The sequence below is a fragment of the Porites lutea genome, chromosome 2 (assembly GCF_958299795.1).
Source record: "Porites lutea chromosome 2, jaPorLute2.1, whole genome shotgun sequence".
NCBI classification, from domain to species: Eukaryota; Metazoa; Cnidaria; class Anthozoa; order Scleractinia; family Poritidae; genus Porites; species Porites lutea.
This window is the reverse complement of record NC_133202.1, coordinates 51,818,740-51,841,540: the sequence shown is the minus strand read 5'-3', so window position 1 is coordinate 51,841,540 and position 22,801 is coordinate 51,818,740. Positions and strand designations below refer to the sequence as shown.

At 40.1% G+C, this 22,801-nt stretch overlaps 3 protein-coding genes across 3 annotated transcripts; all 3 read right to left on the bottom strand.

The window, feature by feature from the left end:
• Positions 1 to 761: 761 nt before the first annotated feature.
• Positions 762 to 2,037, bottom strand: LOC140928989 (uncharacterized). The gene is made up of 2 exons (XM_073378800.1): positions 1,034 to 2,037; positions 762 to 916 (listed from the first exon to the last, which is right to left on the bottom strand). Exon 1 carries the CDS (start codon positions 1,999 to 2,001, stop codon positions 1,303 to 1,305), a length of 699 nt encoding a protein of 232 aa, XP_073234901.1. The 5' UTR covers positions 2,002 to 2,037; the 3' UTR covers positions 762 to 916; positions 1,034 to 1,302.
• On the bottom strand, positions 2,018 to 8,010 carry LOC140926391 (uncharacterized). Its single transcript, XM_073376142.1, has 3 exons — positions 7,864 to 8,010; positions 2,115 to 7,746; positions 2,018 to 2,055 (listed from the first exon to the last, which is right to left on the bottom strand). Exons 2-3 carry the CDS (start codon positions 7,564 to 7,566, stop codon positions 2,018 to 2,020), a joined length of 5,490 nt encoding a protein of 1,829 aa, XP_073232243.1. The 5' UTR covers positions 7,567 to 7,746; positions 7,864 to 8,010.
• A 5,635-nt stretch (positions 8,011 to 13,645) lies between these two features.
• LOC140928986 (tetratricopeptide repeat protein 28-like) lies at positions 13,646 to 17,573 on the bottom strand. Its single transcript, XM_073378799.1, has 2 exons — positions 16,596 to 17,573; positions 13,646 to 13,736 (listed from the first exon to the last, which is right to left on the bottom strand). Exon 1 carries the CDS (start codon positions 17,444 to 17,446, stop codon positions 16,598 to 16,600), a length of 849 nt encoding a protein of 282 aa, XP_073234900.1. The 5' UTR covers positions 17,447 to 17,573; the 3' UTR covers positions 13,646 to 13,736; positions 16,596 to 16,597.
• Positions 17,574 to 22,801: the final 5,228 nt, after the last annotated feature.

Below are 22,801 nucleotides of genomic sequence, written 5' to 3'. Positions count from 1 at the left end.
ATTGGAAAAGAGAACAACAGAATTTGAAAGGAAATAATAGGATTCGAAACTGCATGACAGAACTGTACAATCGAATAATAGGATTGGAAAACAGCATAACATAATTCGAAAGCGAATAATAGAATTGGAAACTGAATAAGAGAATTCATATATAATGGCATAATAAAATCAGAAAAATGAATAACAGAATTCGAAAGGGAATAATAGGATTCGAAGACTGAATAACAGCATAGGAGAATGGCATAACAAAATTTGAAAATTAATATTGGCGGAAATCACCCCTCATAAGTTAGAGCTTCGTACAATTTAAGGAGTTGCTTGATCAGCTCAGTTATGTCCGAGACTCAAAGATGCGAAGGAAAAACACAAATTCGCAGCAAATCCTTTCTGAAAGAACAAGTAACCGATCCGCAACTACTAATTCTTCTGTAAAAATACTTTGCCTCATCTCTTCCTAGAGAAGTTCTTCAATAAATCGTTTGAATTTATCGCCCAAAATGCGTTTAAAGTCATCCGCCGTGATGGAGGAATAACTAGCTTATCACTGGGTACCAACCCTTTGCCAAGCAACCGCCCCTGCGTGTTTCAGGATTGCGTGACAAGTTTTATATATTGCCAAGTTTAATATATCGTGACAAGTTTTAATTTTTAACAAGTTTTATATACTCACATTTACAACAAGAATATTCATGACTTTTATTTGTAGAAAATCAAGTTTATATTTGCAACATGTTTTATAAATTGCATGACAAGTTTTATATTTTAACAAGTGTGGCTGGCCTCCCGTAGTACATACAACAAGAGGAGTTGCTAACAATCAACACGAACGTCCCAAACGTAGTTTATTCACAGGTCCTCGGTACAACACATTCTTTTTACTCCTTAGTTCTTGGATCCTGAGTCCCGAGATAACAATCTGACATGACAAATACATGATAGGCTAAATACGTGATTCGTAAGTACTAAACTTCAAAGTGTCGTGTGAAATACTCTCTTGGGATTTTCCGTAAAATGTTCTTTTAACAGTTCTTACCGTTTAGGCCGTATAATGTCCGATGGATGGCGATAACTATCCAAAAACTTGAACAACACGAGAAAGGGCTAACATGGCGGCCGCTTACTAAAATCTGGTGCGGCTGCTAAGCTTTTACAACATACCGCTGACTGCGCAGCGCTGCAGTCACATGGCTCCCCTAATTGTTGCCTAACAATTACTTAAGTTAATGTCCATACTAGACAGTTAAACAAAACAAATGTTCATAAAGGCGGTCACTTGTGTCTTCTACACCTGTCGGGGCGACTTCACTGAGTAGTTGGCTCCTCGTTGGGGAATTCCTCGGTCTCCCTGCTGCTATCACCAACATCCGCTTCATCTGCAGAGGGTACCAGTAAGACTAATTTGTGGATTGGTCTATCCAGGAACGTAGATGGCTTTCGACGTCTGCCTTGGTTGTCAAGTTCTCCATCAGCTTTCACAATTTTGACTTTTCTGATACATCCGTCTTCGCTAGGGTAGACTTCTACGACTCTAGCGAGTGGCCATTGGTTACGTGGTCCTTCGTCTTCCTTGGATACGACTACATCTCCAACTGATAGATTTCGCTTTGGATACATCCACTTGTTACGAGCCTGCAGGCTATGAAGAAACTCACGGCGCCATCTAAGCCAAAATTCGTTCGCGAGATATTGTACTCGGCGCCACCACTTGCGGGAATATAGATCTGCTCGCTGGAACCTTCCAGGCGGTGGAAGTACAACTTTAGCTTTCAAGGTAAGTAAATGACTGGGCGTAAGTGGTTCTGGTGCCTCTGGGTCATTTAAGTCGTTCGTAGACAAGGGTCTGGAATTAACAATACACTCTGCTTCAGTCATGAAGGTTCTGAACGCTTCGTCGTCCAACTGTGTGCCAGCGCTCAGAAGTAACGTCTCCAGTGCACTACGAACAGTACGGATTAACCTTTCCCATGTGCCACCCATGTGGCTGGCATGAGGTACATTCATCTGAAATGGTATCCAATCACATCCGTTCTCCACTAAGTACTCTTGCACCCGGTTCTGATCCAGTTCTTCTAAGGCAGCTTTTAGCTCATTCCTCGCTCCTACAAAGTTTGTACCCTGATCACAGCGGAGCTGTCTGACTGGACCACGTCGGTTGAGGAAGCGACTAAGTGCGTTGATGAAGGAACTGGTACTTAACGAGTTGGCTGTCTCCAAGTGTACACCTCTGCTGGCCATACAGGTAAAAATAACTCCGTAACGTTTAACTTCACTCCTCTTTTCCTTGATCGGGAAAGGTCCAAAGAAATCTACAGCACAATACGAGAAGGGGGCCGAAGGTTCAACTCGATCCACAGGCAAATCGGCCATCTTCTGAATTTGCAGGGGGCCGCGCATTTTTCTGCATGTAACACACTTGGAAATACAATTTGACACTGCTGACGATCCACCAACAACCCAGTAGCCTCTCTGGCGCAACTCATTTTGGGTGATACCTCGTCCCATGTGGTTCACTTTGGCATGCCAGAATCGAATCAGCAAATCTGTAATATGACTTTTACGAGGAAGTATCACAGGATGCTTCGTTGCAAATGGAAGGTTAGCTCGTCTCACGCGGCCACCAACGCGGATAACACCGTTTTCATCGAGAAATGGATCCAAACGATATAAGCAACTAGACTTCTTGACGGCTAGATTTCTTTCTCTTGCGATCTTTCTAGTAGTAAGCTCTCCAACTTCCTTAAGTTCCTTTAAAACTTGCATCTCGTCATGGAAATGTTCACGTTGAACAACCTTAAGAACTTCCCTCTCTGCTGCGTGAAGTTCTGTAAGTGTGACTGATACCTTCGGTAATGGTCTGATGCTCTCACCACCCGTTTGTCTCGTCAACTTCACTTCTCTACTTGCCAGTTTGCTCTTCAGTCGTAGACACAAAGCTATTGCCTTCAGCACATGCTGCCAGCTTGACATGTGGCGCAAACGGCTTGACGTTAACGGTTCAGGGGCTTGAGTAGCTCTGCTCTCTACACGAGATGTGAAAACGGCTGCTTTCCTTACTTCAGGATCACTTTCGGTCACTTGAAATTCTTCTATCTTCTCAGGCTGGAAAGTTCCACTCTTCCAAAGAAATAAGGGTCCAGTTAGCCAGTTGGTTCCTTGTAATAACTGTGACGCTGTAAGGCCTCGCGAGGCATGGTCAGCAGGATTAAGTTCAGTGCTGACATACAACCAAGAACTCGGGTTAGTGACGTCACGAATCTGCTGCACACGATTTGCCACATACACATGAAACCTCTTAGCTTCGTTGTTAACATAACCAAGGACGATTTTGCTGTCTGTCCAGAAATGTTCCTTAATGTCCGTGTAAGACAATTCTCGACGAAGAAATTCACTCACGTTTGCTGAAACAGTAGCTGCAGCCAATTCTAGCCTCGGCACAGTGATTTGCTTTAACGGGGCCACTCTAGATTTCCCAATGACAAGGGAACAGTACGCCTTGTCCTCCACATTGATTAGTCGAAGGTACGAGCACTGTCCATAACCCTCTACACTAGCATCTGAGAAATGATGCAACTCGCTGGCTTTGACCTGCCCAAAGTTCTCCGGCTTAAAACAACGTTGAATTTGCAGCTGATCGAGATTCAGAACATCCTGACGCCATTTCTCCCAATGAGTATACAAACTCTCTGGAATTGGGCTGTCCCAATCAAGCTTGTCTCGGCACATTTGCTGCAAAACTTGTTTTCCTTTCAAGGTAACTGGGGCAACGAAACCACTAGGATCGTAGATTGAACTGATTGTGGAAAGTACGCCACGTCGCGTTAGGGGACGGTCACGCAGCTCGATGCGGAATTGAAAACTGTCATTCTCAATGCACCACACTACTCCTAAGGCACGTTCTAAGGGCAGTGGATCAACCTTCAAGTCTAGCTCCTTTAATCCTTTGGCGCGATCTTCGGCCGGAATCTGTTCAAGAACTTCTCTTTTGTTTGATGAAATTTTGTGCAGTCTCAGGCCGGCCTTGGCGCAAATGCCTTGACTTGCTTTTATCAGTGTAACAGCTCGCTCCACGGTAGGGACTGATTTTAGTCCATCATCCACATAAAAGTCCTGTCGTATAAACTCAGCAGCTTCTTCACCAAACTCTTTCTCCCCATCATCTGCTGCTCTCTTCAGACCAAAATTTGCGCAGCCAGGTGAACTACCAGCACCGAAAAGATGAACCTTCATCCTATACTCAGTCACTTCATTTGCAGGATTCCCATCCTTCCACCACAAAAAGCGCAGGAGATCTCTGTGTTCCTCTGACACCATAAACTGATGAAACATACTCTTAATGTCAGTCATAAACGCAACATTTTCTTGTCTGAATCTGCACAGGATCCCCAGAAGAGTGTTCATGAGGTCGGGTCCTTGTAACAAGTGATCGTTCAGGGACACCCCTTCATACTGGGCCGAACAATCAAAAACAACCCTGATCTGGTCTGGTTTTTTTGGGTGGTAAACACCGGTGTGTGGTACATAGTTAACCATTCCATCCTGAACTCCATGGCGGTCCGGTGGTACCTCTTCTGCACACAAAGCAATCACATCTTTCATGAATAAGCGATAATCTTCCAGAAACTTGGGGTTTCTCTTAAACCTTGCTAAAAGTTGGTGCCATCTCTTGACAGCTAGTTCGCGGTTGAAGGGTAGAGACGGTTTGTCTGTCTTCAAAGGGAGAGGCATCTCGTAGTGCCCATCCGATCTCTTCACAATACCATTCTCAAGGATGTTGAGGAATCTCCTGTCTTCAGCTGAACAGGGCTTGGTATTTGCAGAACTTTCTGTAAAGTCTGACTCAAGAATCTTAATAATCTTCTGTGGGTTGATAATCTCTTTCACCTTTGTCGTAAAGGCAAAGTGTTCATGGGTTTCTTTGACCATCACCTTGTTGCACACTCCTTCCTTATGGTTGGCTTCACCTGTAGATTTGCACACCTTGCCGATTATACCCCACCCCATTAAAGATCTTTGGCCGTAAGGGTCGTCTTCACCTCCCACTAGGACTTCTCTGGGTCTGACGATACTAGGGCAATTATTGCCAATCAGCAAGGAGATTTCCACACTTGGATTGTAGGGCATGAGCTCGTCAGCAATAGGACACAGATGTTCCCATTTCCGGGCAACACTGGCTTTTGGAATCTGCGACCGACTGGCTGGGATGATATCTCGCTTGAACATCATGGGTAGCTTCACAGCATGCTCCCTTCTAAAATCCAACACCTCAACTCCACAAATACGGTTGCTTGGTACATGTACATTTCTCTCTTGCACTGTTGTCAGCAGCAAGTCGGTTGGTGGGCCTTGCAAGTCCAATTTTTCACACAAACTTTGCGACACAAAACTCACATTGGACTGGTCATCTAGCACTGCATATTGTAAGACTTCTTTACTGGGTTGGCTAACTTGTCTAACCCAAACAGGTACAATCATGGCATGATCCGAGCCGCCCTCTTGCTCTGGGATGGTACAAACATTTGTACAGTTCGTAATACTTTCCTTGGGAGTTTTCTGAATATGGAGACATGTAGGGTGATTTCCAGAACACGTGCGACATTTAAGTCTGTTCTTACAGGAGGATACTTGATGTTGACTGCTAGAGGCACATCCAAGACAAAGAAATTTCTTATAGAAGAAGTCCTTCCTTTCCTTGTGCGGCTTCTCTGCAAACTTTTTACACTCGTCTAGCTGATGTTCTTCCTTGCAAAACAGACATACTTCGGTCTTTTTCTTCTCGCTCCTCCCTTGCGAACAGGTTGGGGGTCTCTCCTTTTCACCTTGACCCTGGGCAGTCACGTTCTTGCTTGGATCCAATACATGAGTTTCGAAGGAAAAGGCCTCCTCGCCTTTTGGTGAGCGTCTGAATGGTCCTCTAGGCCTAACAAACTCTTTGGTTTTGGACAGCTCCTCAAGTTCGGGAATGTTCGCTCTCTCTGCACACTCTTTCACAAATGAAGCAAATTCAGAGAAGGTAGGGTAAGTACCATTTCCTTTTGAGACTCTACACTGTTGTACTATTCCTCTCCACTTATTCTGAATTTGAAATGGCAACTTGTTTAGAGTTTTAACGTTCTCCTTCGCAAAGTCTAAGACAGCAAGACTAGGAGTAGTTTCTCTGGCGGCAATTATCTTTTGCAGGAAGTCAGAAAGATCTCTTAGGGCCTCCGCATCTCTTACGCCAATCTTAGGCCAGTTCTCCAGTTTGTTCATAAAGGCTGTCCCTACTACATTGCAGTTACCATACCTTTCCTTTAACAACTTTCTCGCAGACTGATAGGCATCTTCAGTACCAATTAACATATACTGATCAACAACTTGTTTGGGCTTTCCTGAGATGTACTGATGTAGGAAGTTCAATTTTGTCTGCGCGTCCATTGGTTTGGAATCAATAAGGGCACTGAAGGAACTGTTCCATGTAGGATACTCCAAAGGATCTCCACTAAAAACTGGGATTGAAATCTTAGGCAGTTGCCCTGAGATTGCTAGTTGCCTGTTCACTAGGTTCTGCTCCATAGTAGCTGCCACCAACATACTACTTGTTTCCACTAATTTGTCCATACACTTTTCTAAGACGACAGAGTGTGGTTGAAAGGGTGTGGCACTGGGGCTTAACGTACTGTGCACTCCATTTTCTACACGCGGAAGACTGAAAGTGGGTTGGGCTCCACTTAACTGAGTTGAAGAGTAGATAGGTTCTTGCTGACCAGGAGAGAGATCACTCTTACTTGTGACTGGAATTGAATTAAGGAATTTGTCCATGTCCTTGACTTTATCAGCGGGGGGAATCGAGTTTAGATCCTGATCATCAAACAGTTCTACTTTATCTGCTGACATGCATACATTAAGCTTTGCTTGATTCTGAGCAAGTTCACTTTGTAATCTTAGCTCTTCCAACTTTCTTTCTTGTTCTAATTTGGTCAACTCAGTCTTTCTGTGTTCTAATCTCAGTAACCGTTCCTTCTCTATATAGGCCAGTTTAGCCTTTAAGGCAGCTTCCTCCTTTTGTAACTGAAACCTATCTTCTTCAACATTATCATTGGAACTTATTTTTGACCTACTACTTTTCTTGGATGCTCGACTGGACCTTTTGGATGCTTCAGAGATTGAATCATCCACGTGGTGTTCGACAAATTCCAGAAACTTTATCTCTGATCTAATGTCACACTCAAAATTTGACCATTCTCTGCCAACTTGATCAACCATTCTTTCAATATTTTCCACATTCTCATCTGGGTTCGCAAAAACCTTAATCTCTTCAACCATGTCTTGAAATTCGCAATACAAAATCTGAGCTTCGCTGAATTCTTTCTTAAATTCTACTAGTTTAGTTGACTGACCTCGCTTCAGTAGAGTACCTCTCATTCGCTTCACCAGTTCACATTTCTTAGTTTTCAAGTTACTTGTTTTCAAGTTGAGTTGATACGTATACCCTTTCTCCGTCAGGAAACGCTTCCTTGATTCATCAGTTTCTTCTTCCAGCGCCACATTGACCTGGTCTTCGGGTCTTGCTTCTTTGTTGACGGACATGACTGCTACACGAAGATCGTCAAACGATTGTTATTGTGGCTGGCCTCCCGTAGTACATACAACAAGAGGAGTTGCTAACAATCAACACGAACGTCCCAAACGTAGTTTATTCACAGGTCCTCGGTACAACACATTCTTTTTACTCCTTAGTTCTTGGATCCTGAGTCCCGAGATAACAATCTGACATGACAAATACATGATAGGCTAAATACGTGATTCGTAAGTACTAAACTTCAAAGTGTCGTGTGAAATACTCTCTTGGGATTTTCCGTAAAATGTTCTTTTAACAGTTCTTACCGTTTAGGCCGTATAATGTCCGATGGATGGCGATAACTATCCAAAAACTTGAACAACACGAGAAAGGGCTAACATGGCGGCCGCTTACTAAAATCTGGTGCGGCTGCTAAGCTTTTACAACATACCGCTGACTGCGCAGCGCTGCAGTCACAACAAGTTTGATATATTACGTCACAAGTTTTATATTTTTCAACAAGTTTGAATTGTGCACTATAACCTTAATACTAAAACTAAGATGTTTTATTCATAGAGCAAAATGTTTTATATACTTAAAGTAAAGGTTTACATATGGTAAGAAGTATTTTTGATACAAATGGAATTCCATAAAATATTGCTTAGAATTTTCTTTTGCTTGGGGACGGTTAAAAATTTCTAGATGAAACTATATGAAACTTCCATTCGTGCACAACTTTCGAAGTTTATCTAATAAATTCCATACGATTACCTGAAGTTATATTTTTCATATTTTAGTACCCAGGTTACACTATTTTTCTTAGAAAGAGGAAACCTAAAATTTTCGGATTCTCACAATGTGATGGAGAGAGGGATAAAAAAATTCTCATTTTCGTAAAACGTTAAATGCACCTAAAATTTTCAGAAAAATAATACTGAAGCCCTTGTAATTTGAAAAAGACTTAAGTTCCGCTAGGATGACCGAACAGATAAAAATTTCGTAGCGCCGCTTAGAATGGATTTCTAGAGATCTTAAAGTGCTCTAGATAGCCTAAAAAGTGTTTTCAACGTATTTTGGATGGAACCATCGTTGGGTGCCCCCGTATATTGGCGTTTGAAGAGAAGTATAATCGGGTACCCAAATCTCAAATTCCGAAACTTTTTCTAGTGCATGTGATCATTTTACCGCTTTTTTTTCAGGTGACATAATTTACTAACTAAAAGTGTTTTGATTGAGTATGGCAAGCTAAATGTAGCAATATTCGATTCGTTTAATTTTTTATGTAATTTTGTACTATATATTCAACTATGCGTTTTATATTCAACTTATATTCAACATTCAACGCGTTATTCAATGTTCGACTTTCCATTCAACATTCAACTATTCATTTTGAATTCAATTATCTATTCAACAATTTCAACTATTTATTCAACATTCAATTATACATTCAACATTCAATATATTATATTCATTCAGTATTCAACTATTCGTTTCAATTCATTAAGTCTTTTTAGCCCTCATTACTTCTGGTCAGTGACGCATATCATTGCTTGTTTAAAACATGGCGGCGGTGGCTAGAATGCCGGCTAAGGAAATAGAATCTCATGAAGATGAATTAAGTCTCCACTTCGATGTAGAGTCTGACTTTCCAAGGTTCCCTTAGAGCTGACCAGATTTCCCAGTCGAAAGTGGATGAGGAAATTGTGGAGCAGCATGTTGATGTTGTCGATCAAACGGTGCGTTTGCTTCGTGCGCTCCGAGACAGCGGTTGGAATGTGAACACCTGTGACAAAGAAACCTTAGATAATCTCTCAACCCGACAGTGTTGCCCCAAAACTTTTCAAGTTTGCTGGTGACTCAATTATTCCATCCTTGTTGTCTGTGTTTAATATAGGCGCCACCTGCACCGACACTGTACCAGCTACATGGAAGGCTGCAAACATTTCAGCTCTCTATAAAAGTGACGATCAAACTGATGATCAGACTTACAGGCCTATTTATCTTCTAAGTGTGCTAGGAAAATTGATGGTTATTATGTTTATTTTTTATTTAATGGTTTAACGCGGCATTTTGAGTACTCCTGCAAGCAGTTATCACTAAACGACTGAAAACAAACGGCAGAGCGATTAAAATTACAAGAGAGACTACTAACAATCAATAAAAGAAATATAATTCGGTGAAACATATATAATAACAATTTTCATTCACGAAGACAAGTATTTAATATTGAAGTGTCTCTAAAAATCCTGAGTCTTCAAGTTTACAGCTTAAGCTTAAGTTTATGTTTTAAGCTGGCTTCGTTGTGTTTGCTATTTTCAAAGATGAACCCGAGGCCAGAAAATCGCTCAAAGCTTTTCTTTTACAGCCAGAATTATAACAAAATATTCTTTGAAACGGTTTCTTTCTATTTGTGGTGAGAAAATGTCTAAAGGATTTTTAAAGTTCTGTAAGCTTATATCAGACCATGATACTCGGTCAGATCATTGTCTCAAACCTTACAAACGTGCATAAACTAAATAGCCGCATAAACTACGCTTGTTATTCGGCCTTTAACTGAGGAACTGACTGAGACAACTTGAGTGAAACGAAGCCATACTTTCCCTACTTTAATCACCAGGACTCCTGGGAAAAAAATTAAGATTGTAAAATTTAAATGCCGCCCAAAACCAACCTAATTAAACTGCATACTAAAATTGACACTAAAAATTAAAAGAAGTAAAATTTAACTACGGCCCAAAGCTAACCCAATTAAATTGCATACTTGTCACTAACGAGTTACACCTGATTTAACGTTATTTGAGTGATTGATTGATTGAATTATGATAAATTTCGTGCTACAGCTCTTGTACGCCAGTGTTAAACTAGTTTTCAGGGTAAATACCCTGGAAAAAGCTAACCCTAATGAAGCTTAAAATGGGGCTTGCACTCGTTCCCACCTGGGTAAAAGGTGTGTTCACACTGTAATCAATAATCACCTTACTTTAGCATCGTTGATAAGCGCTTCACGTGTGGCATTTCCACTGGTAGGTGACCAGCTTAGCCTGAGAAAACAACTGACATTTCGCGACGTTACCACTGCAGGTTTCCGCTCTCGGGAAATGACGTCAGAGAACGAGCGCAGAAATTCCATACTGATGACCCGTCACTACCAAGATCTGAGTAGTACTTCTGATTGGTTAAAAATTTGCTTTAACCAGTCAGAAGTACTACCCAGATCTGGATAGAAACAAAAATAAAAATCCATCCCCGGTGGGTCGCGAACTAGCTTTCACTACGGGGGTGTGCACGTACAACGTCATGGATTGAAATACCTTGCACAAAACTCAGGGTTCGTACAGAGTCTTGAATTCTTAAAAAAGTCTTGAAATTTTCTCAGCAATTTTCCAGAACTGAAAAAAAAATCTGGAAAGTGGAGCCAAAGCCTGGAAAAATAGTAAAAAGCCTTGAATTTTTTTTTTTTCAAAGCTACAACAATTAGTGCCTTATAAGTGAAAATGTTTTCGTTTTGGTCAAATCGTATTCAATTTGGCCCGTTTGTTTGCAGCCTATCATGAAAAAAGCTTTGTTCCTAAGTTTTTTAAGGTCTCTATTGACCACCGACCTATCTGATAACCTTGAGTCTGGAAAAAGAAATTATTGTCTAGGAAAAAGGTCTGGAAAAAGTATTGAATTTATTTTCTGGTATATGGTCAAAGCACGAACAGTAGTTGAAAAAAGGATCAGCTCGGGATTTTATAAAGACACTCATGCCACGTTTATCCGTAAGGATAATTTTCTCACTTTTTATCTGTTGATTTCCCAACTTGAGTAACTGTAATACTTGAACCTGACGTTTCGACTTTGCCGTCAACGTACTACGATTCCGAATCAACGGGTGTGATCGTGGCAGTAACTTTTATGAGACAAAATTTATGGATTGTAGTAGTCGTTGAGAGGAAAGTCGACAGATTTTTTAATTCGCGGTTACGGCAAACGGCATACATTAGTAAGACCCAAGGTGAAATTTTATTTTAATAAGGAAATAAACAGGTACAAACTTTGAAAATAATTGTTATGGTTTGTTAGTAAACTGATGGACATGAAACTACTTACTTTTTTGTGTAGATACAACAAGGAGAACAAATACAACAAGTAAATCGGCTTCTGACGAAAACTGAGCAAGAGTGGAGCAGTAATAAGGGCACTTCCCTTCCTTCTCCCGGGGGTGGGGGGGGGGGTAGGAGATACTCCCTATAATTGTCTTTATGGGGAGGCTTCGACCTTTTTCATGCTTCAGGTGTATGAAAGGGTATGTTGGTTCTCTGCCTTGCCGAGAGGTTTTTCTCTGGGTGCTCCGGTTTTCCTCTCCCTCCAAAAACCAACGCTTCCAAATTCCAATTCGACCCGGAACGCACGGACAAGTTTATACTGACGAGTTCTTAACAACTTCTAAGTGCTCCATGTGAAAACAAATTACAAATTACAATTTTGTTTATTTATTTTCTTAGACTGATAAAAAAAACGGCTGCAAGGGAGACTAAACTGATACCTTGGTCACGTAAAAATTAACGTTGCCGTTTAACGTGAGTGTGATTCTAAATCTCTCTGATATTCTGATAGGGCATATTCTTTGTTAAAGAGCAAATAGATAATTAAAGATAAACACCAGAGGTCTTAACAACAAAAGGCTCAATAAAGTTTCGCCGTAGAATTTGCTATCCCAAATACGCTTTATTTTTAAAAACCTGATTACATGTAGGTACAGATGATAATGAAACATCCATGTGCGACCTTCTCGGATTCGCCACATGCTGTTCAAACTGCTAAAATTAGTTTTCCTACTCAAAGCACTACTGAAAACTGGACCACCAAATCCTGGCATTTTATATAGACTACACATTTACAGAACACAATGAAACCTGCATGTGCGACCTTCTCGGATACGCGACATACTGTTTAAACTGCTAAAATTAGTTTTCCTACTCAAAGCATTACTGAAAACTGGGCCACCAAATCCTGGCATTTTATATACTTTAGATTACATATATACAGATTACAATGAAACCTCCATGTGCGACCTTCTCGGATACGCGACATGCTGTTCAAACTGCTAAAATTAGTTTCGCTACTCAAAGCACTACTGAAAACTGGACCACCAAATCTTGGCATTTTATATAGATTACATATGTACAGAATGCAATGAAACCTCCATGTGCGACCTTCTCGGATACGCGACATGCTGTTTGAAGTATTTAAGTTAGTTTACCCACTCGAAGCACTACTGACAACTGGACCACCAAATCTTGGCATATTAGGCGGATACTTAAAGTAAGTGCTCTTGACTTCTATACCAACATACTAACCTATGCTCAGGCACTATGAACATTATACAATGTAATAACCTTTAGTTTACAACTGCGATGGCTAGTTTGGAGTTTGGTTTCGATAGACTATTAGTTGACTTAAGGCCTGTGTACATGGAGGTGGGGGCCCTCAGGTAGGCGAAGTAACCCGCTTAGGTGGGGTAACACGCCTGTTCATATAATCTATCATGTTAATTTGATCAGGTTTACATGATAGGTGGGGTGACCCACCACATTTTACCTCACCTATCTGGGGTCCCCCACCTCCATGTAATAAGGCTCTTAACTTTGAAGTCAAACCTTATTTCATAATACAACGTGCAAAACTACTACCTCTATGTTCCCAAAAGCTCTAAAATATATACAACTGTACTAAATTAAAAACCTTGCAATGGTGTTTCCATTGTAATCAAACTGCAATTTGCGATTTAGAATCTCGTTTACGTGAAAAGTATTTTTTAGTTGTAGCCTTAAAGACTAATTAAGACAGTAAGTTAACAAATTACCTTAATAGATAGGGAAATTATCTCATTAATCCTGATGTTATTCGTGTCGCAACTACAGTTGTATCATTTTCCGAGCTACCGATGAACTATGTACGTGACTGTGTGTATGAGTGTGTAGTGTGTGTGTGTTTTGTGAGTCACAAAAATTAAAACCAGCGGGAAAAAATAATAAGACCGCCAAAGATGAACAGCTGGGGCCAAACAAATCAGTTCTCTTTTAATTCTTCTAGTCTGGGTTATGTTCGTATGCTGCATGGTCGACCCTCTACATTCTACGGCAGGGACTTAACTTCATTTGAATTCTGCGGAAGGGCCGTTTGGGTATTCCATGGTGTGTCGTTAGTGTAATACCTGTAACCGTAATGTATAAGAAACATAAAAATTAGTAAAACACATATATTCATTTCAAAAGACTCCAGCTGGGTAAGTGGCATTTAGGTTCATTTTACTGACATGGAAGAGGGATCCTCTGGCTTTATCGTGAAGGAAGAGGTTTACTTATTTAAGTTTATCTCACCGCTAAAACTTTCCAATTATTTCCATCATAAATGAAAATCAGGGTGCACAGCTAAAACAGGTTTGAAACTTCTTTCCTTGACGACCTTTGAAATCTCGGTCTTTCCTCTTTGGTCCAAGTTAAGAACCAGTGTACTGCCGTACTTCAGTCAGTGTCCGCAAAAATCCCTCTAGTTACGGTCAAAACTCCATACACAGTCCACAATTTGTAGTTTTCATTGCTTTCGATCAATTCTCAGATCTAGGTCTCCGCCATAACATGAGTTTTATTCCGATTATCTTTATATCAAACAAAAACTACCTTAAGGTGGCTCGACTGGATTTTTTGGGGTTGATACCTCCCAACTTTGAGCATTAACTACATCGGCATGAGTAAAGATATGGAAAAATTGTTACCACAACTGTATTATATAAAGATGAAAATTTCTTATGATCTGGGTTCTATTGCAATCGGAGTCGCCATGGCAACGTAATGACGCCATTACGTTTTTCATTTATCTTTGTGTTTCTCTGTTCCAGGAGTTTTTTGAAGAAATCGCTTTAAGGAGTATGTACCTGCTATAATTGCCTCCATTATGGCGTAGTTTGAACAAATTCTATGAGAGCGTTTTCGAAATATTTTGAAATATAGTTTTAAGAATAATAAAAACAGTGAAATAGCATGCTACCTACACAATTCGCTAATATTTTAAGAAAATGATAAGCTTTGGAAACGAGGGTTCATCTCATAGTGGTTTGATTCCATTGAAAACTGCATACAAAAAAAGAGGGGAATTGCTCTGGGCGATCGCGAGTAAGAAGAATTTTATTAACTTGCGTTCAGCTGCTTTTTATACAGTTTTTGGACGTAATTTGGTCCATGCCTAAAAATTTCGCATTTTTCCAAAAACCGCTCGATAAATTTTTTTACAAATTCGACAATCCCGAGATCAATTGTCAAGAAATATTCCCTGCAAGTTTCAAGAACATTGAAAACAGGGAAGGCTTTTAAATAGGGCCTCAAATATAGCCAATATTCCCCCCAGATTTTGTGTTTACAAGTGAGCGCCCTCATTATTCACTGGCATTGTTTTCAAGTTTCATATGCACGTGCACAACTAGCAAAAGTTATAAATTTGCATCAAAAAGAACTCTCGATTACTTTCCGAAGAAATAGCTGGAGTATGCTAATAATTGGCTTGTCGTCACAGACAGCAGTGAGAGCCGAAACGGTGAACGTCACGGCTCATCGTGTAGGATGGAATTCTTCATTATCTTACTCGGGTTATAACATCACAGAAACTCTCACAAAGAGTTGCTCTAATATTATAATATATCATTAGTCTCTTTACCCGGTAATTAGCATATCCCGGAGATTTAATCGAGGGTCCTTATTGATGCAAATTCTATCTTTTGGCTAAATGTGCACATGTATATGAAACTTGAAAACAATGCCAGTGAATAATGAGGACGCTCACTTGTAAACATAAAATCTGGGGGGAAAATTGGCTATATTTGAGGCCCTATTTAAAAGCCTTCCCTGTTTTCAATGTTCTTGAAACTTGCAGGGAATATTTCTTGACAATTGATCTCGGGATTGTCGAATTTATAGAAAAATTTATCGAGCGGTTTTTGGAAAAATGCGAAATTTTTAGGCATGGACCAAATTACGTCCAAAAACTGTATAAAAAGCAGCTGAACGCAAGTTAATAAAATTCTTCTTACTCGCGATCGCCCAGAGCAATTCCCCTCTTTTTTCGTATGCAGTTTTCAATGGAATCAAACCGCTATGAGATGAAGCCTCGTTTCCAAAGCTTATCATTTTCTTAAAATATTAGCGAATTGTGTAGGTAGCATGCTATTTCACTGTTTTTATTATTCTTAAAACTATATTTCAAAATATTTCGAAAACGCTCTCATAGAATTTGTTCAAACTACGCCATAATGGAGGCAATTATAGCAGGTACATACTCCCTAAAGCGATTTCTTCAAAAAACTCCTGGAACAGAGAAACACAAAGATAAATGAAAAACGTAATGGCGTCATTACGTTGCCATGGCGACTCCGATTGCAATAAAACCCAGATCATAAGAAATTTTCATCTTTATATAATACAGTTGTGGTAACAATTTTTCCATATCTTTACTCATGCCGACGTAGTTAATGCTCAAAGTTGGGAGGTATCAACCCCAAAAAATCCAGTCGAGCCACCTTAAGCTGTTTGTTTTGGTTTCATTTCTGGAATTCACATCCCATTATATTCAGAAAGAAAACAGTTTGTCAGCAAACCCTTACGTTCATATTGAGCGGTAACAAATAATATAATATTAAATTATTTGTGCCTTCCTGATATCAGGAAAAAGAGAAAAGATTTAAAATCATTCTGTGTTACTGTAGGAATACGGGGCTTTAGAGTATTTTTTTTTTAATGCAAAGCCCACATATGCATAGGTTGTGATTTTGACTGATAAGTACAGAAGTGGGGTCGAATAATTGTGTTGTTTCGTATCTTCGATGTTAAAAAGCGGTTGATTGATATTTTACCTCAGTCATAGTAAAATCTGTCTTCAGGTGTAGTCAATAATGTGGCTTCTAAGAGTAAATACTGCTTTTTATTTAGAACTTAAAAGGACGAAATGTACCCAAGTTGATAAAACTAAAATACAATAAGACCTGGCAGATTTCCTATGGCCCTAATTATCAGAAAGCAATTACCTTCACTTTTCTTTACCAAAGTGAAATGACACGTCATCCCCAATCAGCATAAAAGGTGCCCACTGCCTCACTTCAGAGAAACCGTTATTTCGCATCCACTTCATGGCCCGGTGAAGACATTCACTCGCACTTTCTCCTTGGACAAGGTTTTCGTAGAATCTTCTCATGAACTGCTCTGTTGCATCGTCTTGTAAGGCCCACAGTGCCACCAACACTGAGCGTGCACCAGATCCTAAGAATGCTCGAGCGATTCCAACAACGCCTTCTGTTTTGATCTGTCCACGTGCGGTATGGCAGCAGCTAAGGACCACCAGTTTGGCGGTTAGTCTAACTTGTGAAATGTCGGCCATTGAGAGTAAGTAGTCTTGTTCATGTGGAATCCCCTTAGTAGAGTCAGAAGGGGTAAGAGCAATTTCTCCTCTTTCGGCGTCACCATGAGCAGCGAAATGTACGAGACTTACTGAGGGCATCCCCTGAAGAACCGCCTGCTTTGTTGCTTGCTCTCCTATTAAAAGGTGAGATTCAGGTAGTAGTCTTGCTATCATCTCTGCTTCCGCTTTCGCGCCAGGCAATTTACAGAGTTTCCTTAACTCTCCCTTGAAATACACATCCGTCACACTTGGCTCACCCACAATCAATGCACCAGTTTCGCTGTGAGAGCCCGCTGGACTGTCCAGAATGAGCTTGAGAGTCGTCAAAGAAGGGACAATGCGTATCTTGAAAGTGTCTGATAAATAGCGGTTACATTTATCATGCAATGCTGCAAACGGAACTTGGAAGAAGCAGCGATCGGGAACAACAATGATTTCTTCAGATCCTTCTAGCAAGTCACTTACGGGAGCAATCAACATGTTGTAAACCTGAAACAGTGTTGGCGGTTCAGGGTCTGTGATTACTTCTTCCTCATCTAAAAGAGGACGCAAGGATGAGAGACTATTTTCCAGATTTGCTTCGTTTGTAAGTTGGTTGGAGTACGAGGAGAAGAGTGATCGGTCTTCGCATTGCTCTTGAGGTAAAAGGTGAAAATTTCGTAATAAGCTTTCTCTTTTAAAAAGGTTATCCACAGAGATTCCTCGGTGCTTGCTAACATAGCTTTTACAAAGTTTCGTTTTCTGGAAAGCTATCGACTTTTTCACAGTCCAAAGAAATATGTCTTCACCATGGTAGGAAATGTATAGGCACGTTCTGTTACCACTGTCTCTGATGACTTTCAAGATGCAAGCAAACGATTCTGGGTTGAGGGATACTTCTTTCTCCACAAAATACCGATCTGATACTAGGTCTACTAGAGCTTTGGCTCTTCCAAGCTCAGCAACGTGTAAAGCCTCATAGTGTTTCCCAGAAGCACAACACAGTGAACTAAACAGTCGATAGGGAGACGCGTGCTCATCAAAAAATGATATCTTATATCGATCTTTGTTTGGTAGAAAGTTAAGAATTCTCTCGCACTTCTCAATGCTGGCACGGAGATTCGATAAAGCTTCAGATGCGTTTCCTGTTAATGCTAAAAAACAATAATGTAGATTTAGGTGACTTAAAAACTGCACTTCGATGTTTCCAGTGTTCTTGCTTATTTGAAGAGACTTTTTAAAACATTCTTCAGCCTTGGTATGTTCTCCAACAGTCTGAAACACTTTTCCTAGGGCTCCGTAGAATGTCGCTTGTCCGTGATTGTCGCCAATTTCTGTCATGATGGTAAGTGCTTTCTGAAGATATTCTTCAGCATTGGCATATTCTCCGACAGAATCAAACACGTTACCTAGGTTTCCGTAGCATGACGCTTGTCCGTGTTTGTTGCCAATTTCTGTCACGATGGTAAGTGCTTTCTGAAAATATTCTTCAGGCTTGGCATATTCTCCGACAGAATAAAACACTTTTCCTAGGTTTATGTAGGATGACGCTTGTCCGCGTTTGTCGCCAATTTCTGTCATGATGGTAAGTGCTTTCTGAAAATATTCTTCAGCCTTGGCATATTCTCCGACAGCAAGAAACACGTTTCCTAGGTTTCCGTAGCATGACGCTTGTCCGTGTTTGTCGCCAATTTTTGTCGTGATGGTAAGTGCTTTCTGAAGATATTCTTCAGCATTGGCATATTCTCCGACAAAATAAAACACGTTTCCTAGGTTTATGTAGCATGACCCTTGTCCGTGTTTGTCGCCAATTTCTGTCGTGATGGTAAGTGCTTTCTGTTGATATTCTTTAGCCTTGGCATATTCTCCGACAGCACGAAACACGTCTCCTAGGTTTATGTAGCATGACGCTTGTCCGTGTTTGTCGCCAATTTCTGTCGTGATGGTAAGTGCTTTCTGAAAATATTCTTCAGCCTTGGCATATTCTCCGACAGACTGAAACACTTTTCCTAGGTTTATGTAGCATGACGCTTGTCCGGGTTTGTCGCCAATTTCTGTCGTGATGGTAAGTGCTTTCTGAAGATATTCTTCAGCCTTGGCATATTCTCCGACAGACTGAAACACGTCTCCTAGGTTTCCGTAGCATGACGCTTGTCCGTGTTTGTCGCCAATTTCTGTCGTGATGGTAAGTGCTTTCTGAAGATATTCTTCAGCCTTGGCATATTCTCCGACAGCACGAAACACGTTTCCTAGGTTTCCGTAGCATGACGCTTGTCCGTGTTTGTCGCCAATTTCTGTCATGATGGTAAGTGCTTTCTGAAGATATTCTTCAGCATTGGCATATTCTCCGACAGCACGAAACACGTTTCCTAGGTTTCCGTAGCATGACGCTTGTCCGTCTTTGTCGCCAACTTCTTTCGTGATGGTAAGTGCTTTCTGAAAATATTCTTGTGCTTCCTTGTAGTCACTTTTTTGGTAGTGCAGTCTTGCTAGCATGCAGGCTGTGTCACCTTCTTCCTTTTTTCTCTTACATTTACGGAGTAGGACTAAAAGTTTTTTGCCAGATTCTATAGCCGGAGAAAGTTTGTCAATAGCAGCATACCCATGACACAGCCTATTGTACAGCTCCATACTCACTTTTCTGGCAAGGTCATTTTCTTTTTCTAAGGCTTTGTTATTTAGGAATGTTAAGCATTCTTTCCACAGCACGATAGCTTGGAAAACTCGTTTAGTGTTCGCAAGAAAATCTGCAGCAGTTATGCTGGGGTAAATCGATTGTAGAATCCTGTCCATGAGGGTCTTGTCTAAAACATATAATTAAGGTAAAAACAGGACCAGATTTGTTTAGCTAATAGTTCTACGGAAGTAGAGTTATCAAGATTATATATTGAGAAAAAATACGAAAGGCAGTTCGAAATGTTATAATAATTTAGCCTGTGAACAGCCTCTCTGTTTGGGGAAAGGGTGAAAAAATTCCTCACCTTGCGAGTTTTTCACCATTCCCAAAACCGAGAGCCTGTTCACAGGTTAGGTAAAAGGTGAAAACTTCTTAATAAGCTTTCCTTTTTAAAAAGGTCATCCCCAGACGTTTCTCCGTGCTTGCTAACATAGCTTTCAGAAAGTTTTGTTTTTCGGAAAGCTATCGGCTTGCTTTGTTTTGCAGTCCAAAGAAATATATCTTCACCATGGTAGGAAATGTATAGACACGTTCTGTTACTACTATCTCTGATGACCTCAAAAGAGAAAAGGCGAGCATTTAAAGCCCTTCTAACTATCGGTATCCAAGTGAATATGTCTCTGTTTTACGTAGCGATCTACAAATAGTATATTCCTTCTTGTAAGGAGAGACCTTTAGCTACTTTTGACGCGAAGGGAGAGAACTGTAAAGAGTTGAAGCTTTTCTCGTGGGGACCGTAAGAGGGCGTTGTTTCTGCAGCTCCATCCCGCGCATGTTAACTAAACGGATTTGCCACCTGTGCTGAAATTTTGAGTGTTAGCCGAATCATGGGTATAAATAATATATTGAGTTCTCAAACAACATTTTAAAATTTCTGTTTGGCGGCCAATTTACTGTTCGGGATTGTTCCGGATAAGTCTCAGTTTCTAGTTTTACATTCTCATGAACTGACACATCTGATCACCAAGTAGAAGGGATGACAAGCACTTACTGGACCATTTATCTTTCTCCAAATTACAAAAACATAAAGAAAAACAAATCGATCGGTCACGAGAAAATACAGCCGTGTTATGGGCCGGGTGGGCTATAGCCCAACCAATAATTTCGACGGCTTATTTTTAGCATTTACAACAGTACAGTTGAACCCTTTCACAACGGCCACCTTGGGGACAGAAAAAAAGTGAAAGTTGTAGAGAGGTTTAAACAAGATTTGGTGTATGGACTATCCACCAAAAGAAGTGGCTGTTGTAGAAAAGTGGCGGTTAGTGGAGGTTGGACTGTACTTCTAATCTTTGAGTTAAAATTAAAAGCACACAATTATATTTTCTATGGAAGAAAATATATTCTCATAGTTGTACAGTTAGACCTGCTTTTTTCACTGTTTGCTTACAAAAATGTTGCTGATTAGATCCATCAGGATTTGGCACCTTTGTTTAATACCTTGGCACTTGCTATTTATTTTCAATTTTCTTTGTTTATACTTTTTTGAGCAGAAAACTGAAAGAATGCAGATAAAAATTGGACAAAATTTTCTCAGGATTGATAGAAATAAGCGCAATGCCGGTGATTCCGGAATCTCTAATTTTTTAGTTTAAATTTTCCGGGGGAGCATGACCAGGGCTCCCGGAGATAAACTCCGATTTCGCCATTCGTTGAACTCGAGCTACGCGTGAGCTAGACTTACCAATAAATATCAATAAAAAAAAGGTCCGCAGTACCTGGGTCCATGTTAAAGCTAACTGAGAAGAAAAGTTGCTCCTACGTAATGCTCAGCAACTTATGCCGCACTATTATAATTTTTAAACTTGATCACTAAATAAGCCCACCATATAATAATAAAAAATAACAACAACAGCAACTGACAACATTATCCATACCATTTTTGAATTGACACATTTTACTGCTCAGATCTGATCTTGACAACATTATTGATACTAGAAAGATTAAAAACTGTAAACAAACCTGAAAACACCTAAAGGCTTGAAGACCCTTGCAGGAGCCTATTCACGCAATATTGTGCTTGCTTGGCGTTTTTACTTGATATTTCAGTTTCTGTGAAATAAAAGATTTGTCATGATTAGAAAGACACACAGAGAAAAGTCAACATCGCTTCTGCGACGTGAGCCTGCCATACCATTTTTGAATTGACACGATTTACTGCTCAGATCTGATCTCCACAACATTATTTTACCCTTAAATCTGCAGATTTAATTGAAGCTTGGAAAGCAGGTTTGGGTGAATGTATCATTCGCTTGTGAGAATGATTCACTCGTTACTTTCTATTACGTAAAGAACTCTATATGATGAGTGATATGATTTTTCTTGATTTTTAATGCCATCAGCTTGAATGGTCGTTATCAATATCTATTTCTTCATTACTTCAATCAAAAAGCATATGAATATACAGTACAACTATATTAAATAGAACATCAAAAGTCTTGTAGCTTCTTGAATCCCTATTATTCTTCCACTTCTGATAATTTATAAAATCTATAATTTGTAAGGAATAAAAAACAAATCTGTACTCACAGGAATTCTGATATGTCCACCGGAGTCAGTTGAAACCTGGTTCGTGGAGCCTCAGTTGTGGGGTGTGGCTTAGCGTTGCGTCAAGTAAGGAAATTTCTAATATGACGTGAAAGTACGAAAGTGAAGAAATTGATCATTGCGTTTTAAAAGCATAATCGAAAATTAAGCTTACAATAAATTAAAGAAAAAAAAAGAAGAAACCAAACTGTAGTTACCGGTTACAGGGATCGGAAATTTCTAGCGCAATGATATAATGAGAGCTAGTCCAGTCGTGGAAACACAGTTATGTGGGTTTAGCCTATACTTGTAATAGGGATAAATAAAGCACCGCATGGAATATCATAGCACGAAGCCAAGGTTCGAAAATGAAACAACTCATCATTTCTTATTAAAAGCTGATCAACATTCTGCCGATTATGGTAATTAGGCTTCAAATCTCTTATTCATAGGGACCATCCTAGAAAGAAAACCTGTGCTTACACGGATATTTCCACTGGAATAGTGAAAGCTTGTTCGAGGAGGTCTGTTATGAGCGTATGGCTTAGCTCTCGGCTTCTATTGTTTTATAAAGAAAATATACTGCTTGACGTCAACATTCGAAAATGAAATAGAATTGATCTTTGTTTTTCAAATCTGATCAACATTATGCT